Below are 8402 nucleotides of genomic sequence, written 5' to 3'. Positions count from 1 at the left end.
CCTAATTATCTCCCAAAGGCCACACCTCCAAAAAGCATCACACTGGAGGCCTGGATTTCCACAGAAATGCGTGGGAAGACATGAGCATTCAGTCCTGAACACTGACTCAGTTGTCCTAACCTCAAAATGGGAAGTCAACCTACACATGCTGTGACTCCAACTCCCTGTATCCTCCTTCGTCAGCTCAGAGTCTCCAAACTTCTCAGCAATTCCTTCTCCAAGCCCTGACCCCTCCAGCTCCTCTATTTCTATCCACCTGTCTGTGCATCTATCAGTTTCGTAAAAACTCAATGTTCACATTCGTCTTCTTGCACAGTTCTTTCTACAAGGCCAATCACTGAGGTTGGCATGACTTCACCTGTTCAAGATTTTCCAGAAAACAAGACTTAAGTCCAAATTTCTGCCCTTGTGCCCAGCGGCTCCCTGCACTTTTTTTGGGGGGGGGGGCAGGTACGTCTCCTGGAAGACCTAGCTAGCTGGCTCTGAGTTCTTAGAACATTTCCTGCTCTGAGCTCGCCAGGAGTGGTTCCGGTCCGTTCCACAAACACTCAGGGCTCTCCCTCTACTGCTCCTGTGCCTTGGGAACAACCTGGGCTGGCAGAGATCCTCTCCTTCCCGTGCCCCTCAACTTGACATTCTTTCTTGAGGCTTTCCTCTTTAGAGGGCGGCTCTTAAGTCTTCCTCTGCCACCCCCGAGCTTCAATCATTATCCGATGGTTTATTTACACAACTAATTTCGTACATGCTAACTAGTTCCCATTTTCCTGCCAACAGCATTCCCGTCTGTGCTTCCTGGCCTTCCTCCATCTAACTGTTCAGGGCTTGCTGCGGACAATGTTCTCTCAGCCCCGGATGCCTTTATCTGACACTTGTCCTGCACGTTTTCCTGTTTTCCTTTATGGTTGCCTCCTCCGGCGTTCCTTCTCTCCCTCACTGCCCCTACAGCCTGTCCAGGGCTTGCCCATGTCCCTCCCTCCAGCCATTGAGCTTTCTAAACCGGGTCTTGAAGCACCACCCCGAAGTTCCTGCAATGACGGAGTCTCTGACACCCAAGGCCCGGTCAGGAGGAGGTGGCACGCCTCAAGCCGTCCCAGCCTCCGCAGAGCCACGGCCACCTGAGGACCAGGACGGCCTCGCAAGCCGCAAACGCAGGGGCGGGGCCAAACGCTGCGCTCATTGGCCTTCGTGCTGACGGGCAGATGGAGTGGACCCATTGCGAAGCTGCTTAGTTAGAAATGAATGTCACAGAAATTTATGAGGGGGAAGGCGAGGAGCCAGGCGGTTTGGCTTGAGTGCTGAACCCCTGCCTGTCTGTGGTTTAGCCTCTCCTCCAGAAAAGAGAGGTCCTCCTTCCTGTTTTTCAGCGCCAGCCTGGAGGGCCCAGGGTTCCTTGGGGGAAGCCTCGCAGGGCCTTAGAGCTTCCTGCCCTAGCCCTCTGGCCAGCGCAGCCCAAGCATCACAGGCCCCTACGCTGAGAGCTGACTTGGGGATCCCAGCCATGCTGTGCACTCGATAGGCTAAAACGCAGACTTACCCACTCCCCTCTGCTGGAAACCGCAGCCCCTGGCGGTGAGGCCACCCAAGAGCCAGGAGCTCCCACGCTGGACGCTCCTGTAGTTAAGTGATACTTCTGCCAAATGCTCCTTTTCCCCAAAACAACTTGGGACAGATCCTGCCGCTGCGCAGGCCTGCCCTGGCGCGCCTGTGCTGCCAGCCTTACCTCCTACCTGACTGGATTCCTGTGGGACTCAAAGCACGCTGGACACCCTGGCTGGGCTCTACCATAACATGACCCAGGGGCTGTTTCTCAGACAGGTGTTGCACCCTGCCCCCTCCCCCGGGTCTTAGCACACAGACAGGGTTTCAGGACATGAACACCGGCTGAATCAATGTGTGAGTCCTAAGGGGTCAGGAGTGAAGAGTGTAAGGCTTCAGGCTGGGCTATTTTTGGACTGAAGGATGTGAACTATCTTTTCCACTGTGAAACTCACAAGGCTGTGTCCCTTTGGAAATACATGAATAAATGCAAGATGGCAAGTAACGAACTCAAGCTGTTTAGTGATGGCCCCATCACCAACCCACTGGGCACCTGTTGCCTGACCAGTATGGGGATCACGGGGGTGGGCCTCAGGAGCTGGTCACTGACAGGACTCCCAGAGGCTTAGGAGGGTGTGACCCAGTATGCGGGTTAGGGCAGGGTGGGGTTCCCTCCAACTGATCCTCCGAGTCTCTGGGGTGACTCACTCTGCCTTGGGCTTGAGGGTGGGGCTGGCAGTTGCTCCCCGAGTTGGGCCCTGCTCCTGCTGGCCCCTGGAGTCCCCCATGTCTCCGGCCACGAGAGCCACATTTCTGAGGTAATTGATGTTGAAGCAGTTGGTCTGTTCGTCCCCAGGCCTCAAGTCACAGCAGAAGGCAGGGTCTCTCCAGGAGTTACGTCGGGGACCGCACAGATCTTCGACATAGGCCAATTTCTGATGGAGGACCAAGGCGGGTGGGGGAGGGTGAGGTCACAGGTTAGGTGTAGACACTTAGGTGCCTTAAGCCCCCTCTCCTGTCAGCCTCTGCCGGCCTCTTGGTTCCCTCCCTGGGAACTGCCTTGCACAGCTGGATTCCTTGTGACTGACAGATGGGCACATCTGGAGATGCCAGAGCTGGCAGCTCAGCAAAAGCAAAAGAGGAACTGCGAGCTGGGGAGTGGGCCAGGTGGGTAATGATGACTTCTGGACCCACCAGCCCTTAGTTGTGTGGGCCGGCTCAAGGTGATCAAGAGAAAGGGTAAGCCTGTAGCCCAGGCCCCCATCCCATGCAGCCTGTGACTGCCCCTCCCCCATGCACCTCCTCCTCGGCACAGCAGGCCTGTTCTGGAAATGGCAGCTCACAGCAGCGGGCAGTCATGTTGTGGATCAGCCCAGGAATCTGTTTGCTACGTTGGAGTGAAAGGGGCCGAGTCAGGGCCACTGGGCATCCGTGCTCAGCATAGGGGACCCCTCAGAAGGGAGGTTTTCATGGGAAAGGGAAGAGAATTAGGGGGAAAAGACAGAGACTCACTGCTTGGTGAGAACACGTTGGTTTCCACAGAGATGGCCCATCAGGTTAGGGGTGACTCGGCTGAGGTCAAGGGTCAAGATGTCGTGGTCGTAGTTGGGGTAGGGAGCCTGACGGGCAAAACACTCATCCCGAACAGGGCTGGGGGGGTACTGGCAGCAGGGGTGAGGGTGGGTCTTTATAGCCTGCTCCCGGTCACAGTATCCATCAAGGGCATCCTCCCACTGTAGGCCAGAGAGAGGAACATCAGAAGCCTGGACGCTCAGCACCTGCTCTCCTGACATCTGCTTCCCTGATTGCTCCTGGCTAGGAGTGGCAGAGCCAAGAGGGGGAGGGCAGAGGACCCGTGGGTGAGGGGGCAGCTGTAGATGTGTGGGGTTGGGAAGACAGGGGGATGGGTAGAGGCACAGATGAGGTGCTGAGTCGACCACAGGTGCTGAGCTGGAGCAGCAGGTGGAGAAGGTCGGGAGAAGCCAGAGCTGGACGGATGGAATGGTGAAGAGGTGCGTGTGTGGGGTCATGGGTGGACGAGGCCAGAACCGCAGGGTGAAGGCTCAAGATGAACACATTCAGGTGACGGACACGGGGTGCACGCAGAGTCACAGCAGGCCAATGGGTGGACGTGCTCACAGCAGAGGGGTGCACGGATGGACGGGCTGGTAGGAGCAGAGCTTGCAGACGGGCAGGCAGGCTCTCAGGATTGGGCTGGGATGCCCACTTACGGCCTTCCAGGCGCAGCTGTAGTTGTTTCCCTGGCGGCAGCAACGCTGGAACTCCACTTCTAGCTGGGTCAGTGTGTGCAGTTGCCTTTGGATGGGGTCAGTGGCTGGGAGGTTGCGTGGCACAGAGCGGAAGCGTTTCAAGTGGCAGATGTTCTTGACATTGTCCAGCGTGGGTGCCCCAGGGGGGAAAGGAAGTTTGGGGCCCAAAGAGATACCAGGCCGGTGGCTGGGGCAGGCCCGGAGGTGGTAGTGCGGCTGGGGAGCAGCCTCCTGGAAGCAGCGGAATCGAGCCTCCCGCTGCCGACTACAGCACTGATGGGGTCGGGTCTTGACCGAGAACTCGGCCTCACAGAACTGGGTCATTGCGTCCTCCCACTAGAGTGAGAAGGATGGGTTAACCCAGCAGCCCATGGCCCACATCCTTGCCCCTGTGCCAAACTCCAGAAAGGAAGGGACAGTGGTGGCCATCCTCTGCTCTCCTAGTACACAGAGGCAGCGGCCAAGGTGGGGCCAGGGCAAGGGCTGTGAGGCTTCTTCCCAGGCCTCCAAGCCCTGAAAACACACGTACACACACGTACACACAAACACACACACACAATCTGGGGATGGGGTGAGGGTTAAAAGACACTCCTTTGCATCAAGAGCCCAACTCTTACCACAAGCTGTGCACATTCTAGACGGTGTGTGCGGCTGCGGCAGCGGCAGCAACGGGAATATCCAGTCTCCAGCAAATTGAGGGTCTGCCCCTGACGAGTGAGGTGCGAGAAGCCAGTCTGTGGCAGGTTCCAGGGGCCGTAGACCACATGTTGACGGTTGGGAAGGCAGATCTGGTTCAGATTGTCAGGAGAGGGCCGCCCAGGAGGGAAGCCATCCAGCCGGGGGCCCCAGCTCCCGCGGGCTCGGCCCGGTTGGCAGTGCTGGGGTGGCTTCTGGGACAGAGGCTCTGGAGAGCCCTCACCCACAAAGGGAGCTGGCTCTTCTAGAATGGGAGATACAGAATGGGGAGGATTGGTAGGATGTGGGGGAAAAACCGAATTATGGAAGGTTGCAGGGAACTGTGGAAGACGCAACCCTCAGGGTGAGTCATTGCAAGGAAAAGAAGATGGAAAAGGCACGACAGGTGTCGCCCTCTCCCCGTTTCCTATCTCCCATTCCTCACTTCCCGCCCCACCCTCATCAGTCCCTGGTCACTACTCCCTAAACTGCTTCCCAGGACACAGGCTCCCAGATGCTCCTCCCAGGGCTCCTGAGTGCCCAAGTGGAGGGTAAAGACCAACCAAGGTGCTGTTACTCACCCTCTCTCTGCTGGGCGGGGAAGGGTTTCTGCTCCTGTTGGGGAGGAAGTGGTTCCACTGCACAGACAATGAGAGGGGGGCAAAAGTCACACTGGGGCAGACCTCAACGCTGACCTTGGTAAAGCAGACTCAACAGAGAAGCACGTGGGAGCGCATGCTGCTGCCCTGCCATGGAGTCACATGACAATGGAGCAGGTGCTCATTCCTCAGGCGCACAGGCAAGCAGACAGGCTGGCAAGGCAAGTGTCTGTGGTTATACAGCCTTCTGTCTGCCTGCAAAGCGCCTGCTCCAGGTGGAGGCTGTGAGGCTAAGGTGCTGGGTGGGCATGACTTACCTTCCTTCTGCTCAACAGGGAGTTGAGGATGAGGCAGCTCTTCTTGAAAGGGGAAGGATTTATAAACAAGAGGGCGGTCCACGGCACCTGCACAAAGGAGCAGAGCTCAGACCGTGTCAGTGAGAGCTGCGGGACAGAGGCGGGGGTGGAGTGGGCACTACTCACTTTGCCTTTCAGCAGGGAGCTGGAGGCGAGGCAGTGCTTCCTGTTGGACTGGGACGCCTACCATAACGGAAGATGGCTGTACTGTAGACAGAAGGGCAGAGGGGTGAGCGACCCAGCCCTGGTGCTGGGAGGGTGGAGAGGGAGCACATTTTGTGCCCTTGCCTCCAGTGGGGAGGAGAGCAGATGAGGAGGCTGTGGGGAGGTGAACACAGAGAACCCAGGCATGACTCACCTTCACTCTGGCCCTCAAAGGGAAGCTCGTGTTGAGAGGTGTCAGGGTGATCCGGGAGAAGGCCTCGGGTCAGGGGTGGGGCTGGGGGCGCTGCATAGCCCACTAGAGGGGAGGGAGATGTGGTCAGGGCGGGGAGCTCTTCTCAGCTCCAAACCCCGGGAGGATCCCCCAAACTCTCACCCTCCTGAACATGGGGCTGTGGGCTGTACTGCGGCTTCAGCTCCTTCTGCTCTGAAGTCCCGGGGTCTAGAGAAAGGGCGGGAAAAATGAAAATCAGGGGTAGGAAGAGTTTTTGTTTCTTGTTTTGGTGTGTGATGGTTTTTAGATTTACTTATTTATTTGAAAGGCAGAGAGAGTGACAGGAAAAGAGAGGGTCCAAATCTGGTGATTCGCTTCCCAAATGGCCACAGCAGCCAGGTCTGGGCCAGGACAGTCAGACGCCAGGAACTCCATCCTGATCTCCATGGGTGCAGGGGCCCAAGGACTTGGGCCGTTCTCTGTTGCTTTCCTAGGTTCATTATTAGGGAGGTGGATCAGAAGTACAGGCCTTTTTTTAAAAAAAAAAAAAAATTTATTATTTATTTGAAAGGAAGAATTAGAGAGAAACAGAGATCTTTTATCTATTGATTTACTCCCTAAATGGCCACAATGGCCAGCACTAGACCAAGTCATAGTCAAGAGCCCAGAACCCCATCTGGGTTTTCCAAATGGGACGCCCAGGCCACATGTGGTGGCCTAAGGTGTTACAATTTGGCACTGGCCCCACAGGAGCAGTTTGGGGACCCTTTTGTGGCCCTATACAAGGGGTAGGAGGCAAGAAAGGAGGTAAGAAAGAACAAGATACAAACCCCTTTGTACTGCACCTACCTGTCCATGTACCCTAACAGCTAGACATGAAAGACTGGGGTCTGAGAAAGACTATGCTATGCTGATGGCACCACCTCTACATGGCTCAGTGGTTTGGCTTAGAGGGAATGTGATATGAAGGGTTGGGGCGGGAGGACCTTATTTCCTGTGTCTTTCCCTCAGAATCCTCCCACAGCCACCCTGCTCCCAGGCCTCACTGGCTTCCGGAATCACGCCAACCTGGGCTTGGCTGCCCACCCGCTCCACCTCAGCTCCCTCTTTGAGTCCTTCAAACAGTGGGCTGGGAGTTGGACACAGTGGTTGAGATGTCACTTGGGATCCCTGTGTCCCACACCAGAGCCCTGGGCTCCGAGTCCTGGCTGCATTCCAGATTCCAGCTTCTTGCCAAGGGGGACCCCAAGGGGAGCAGGTACTGATGAGTCTCTGCCACCCAGTGGCGAACCGGGATGGAGTTCCAGGCTCCTGACTGCTGCCTGGCCTAGCTTTGGCTGTTGTGGGCATTTGGGGGAGTGAAATAGCATGTTGGAAATTCCTCTGTGGCTGTCTTTCCAAGTAAGTAAAAATAAAAAAAACCAAAACCAAAATACGGTTGCCCCCGATAAAGAGCCCGCTCAGAAGTGTGAGTGCCTCCTTCTGGCACGTCTCAGTTCCTCCTGTTTAGGCCTCATTTTAGGAGCTGGAGGACTGGAACAGGAATGGGGAAAGAAACCTCCTTTCTGGATCTGTAGTCACAAGACCAGGAACTGGGAGGCACGACACGTTATGACGTGTTAGGCTCTCACAAAGGTACAGACTAGACCAGCTGACATGCTCTCAGTAGCTGCCTGCAGAAGTGACTGATTTTGTTGGGTAACGACTGAACCTGGGGCCTATCTGTGGAAAGACACCCCTTCTTCTCCTAGGTAGACATGAATCAGGCAAACCAGTCTGGAATTGTCTGGGGCTCCCGGCCTTTCCCTTACCTTCCAATAGACCCCCACATGGGTAAGCTATTCAGGCAGAAGCCCGTGTCTGAACTCATGCACTCTCTGAGCGGCTTGCTTGCTTGGCCTTCCATGACCCCTCTGTGCCCCCATTCCTGCTGGAAAGCTCTAGTACCTCAGGCCGTCTCTGGGCTGGCCCAGAAAAAGGAGGCCTAAGTGGGGAAGCTGCCAATGATGAGCTGTTGGGACCAGGGGCCCTGCCCGCGCCAGCTTGGACTGGCTGCCAAGTGCTGACCTCGCCCACACTCACCTCCTTCAGAGGTGGCAGAAGCAACAACCAAGCAGGCCAAGACCAGGGCTGCTCCAGTCATGGTCCCCATCCTGGGGAGGCACTGGTCCCTGGCACCCAGCACCAGGGTCCTCTCAGGCAGATGTGGGTGTGAAGGGCCGGGCTGCTGCGGGAAGCTGCTCCTCTCCGGCTGCTGCTGGGCTTACAGGGCTGGCTGCTTCTCCTCCTTATATGCCGGCTGCTGCTATCTCCCGCCCTCTGCAGCTTCCTGCTGTGACTCAGTCTCAGTGGCTCCTCCTCTGGTAGCTGCTCCTCCCCAACACATCCTGAGCCTTCTCAGAGGATTGAGAAGAATTGGGGTGATGGGAAGGGAACATTCTGATGACCCCAAGAGAAACTGATTCAGAGGATCACAGGGCGAGAGATGCTCAGGCCCTTAGTTGGCACCTCGGTTTCTCCATGCCCACATTGCCTGCTCAGGAACGAGCATGTCTTTGCCATGGGGCACAGAAAAGCTGTCCCACCTGCC

At 56.6% G+C, this 8402-nt stretch overlaps 1 protein-coding gene across 1 annotated transcript; it reads right to left on the bottom strand.

Moving 5' to 3' along the window:
* Positions 1-2038: 2038 nt before the first annotated feature.
* ECM1 (extracellular matrix protein 1) lies at positions 2039-8104 on the bottom strand. Its single transcript, XM_058660207.1, has 11 exons — positions 7895-8104; positions 5975-6040; positions 5795-5896; positions 5563-5643; positions 5398-5484; positions 5063-5119; positions 4424-4746; positions 3768-4142; positions 3049-3269; positions 2836-2923; positions 2039-2471 (listed from the first exon to the last, which is right to left on the bottom strand). Exons 1-11 carry the CDS (start codon positions 7962-7964, stop codon positions 2241-2243), a joined length of 1701 nt encoding a protein of 566 aa, XP_058516190.1. The 5' UTR covers positions 7965-8104; the 3' UTR covers positions 2039-2240.
* Between the last annotated feature and the right edge of the window lie 298 nt (positions 8105-8402).

The sequence above is a fragment of the Ochotona princeps genome, chromosome 2 (genome assembly GCF_030435755.1).
Source record: "Ochotona princeps isolate mOchPri1 chromosome 2, mOchPri1.hap1, whole genome shotgun sequence".
In the NCBI taxonomy this organism is placed as follows: domain Eukaryota; kingdom Metazoa; phylum Chordata; class Mammalia; order Lagomorpha; family Ochotonidae; genus Ochotona; species Ochotona princeps.
The sequence above is the reverse complement of the archived record's forward strand: the minus strand, read 5'-3'. Positions and strand labels throughout refer to the sequence as shown.

What these genes read in the sequence shown, in the direction of transcription:
- ECM1 (XM_058660207.1), bottom strand. Translation starts at nt 7,964, where the DNA reads ATGGGGACCATGACTGGAGCAGCCCTGGTCTTGGCCTGCTTGGTTGTT. An exon ending in CTTTGAGGGCCAGAGTGAAG is followed by an intron (nt 5,644 to 5,794) that starts GTGAGTCATGCC and finishes TTCTGTCTACAG; the next exon opens with TACAGCCATCTTCCGTTATG. An exon ending in CCCCGCCCAGCAGAGAGAGG is followed by an intron (nt 4,747 to 5,062) that starts GTGAGTAACAGC and finishes CTCCCATTCTAG; the next exon opens with AAGAGCCAGCTCCCTTTGTG.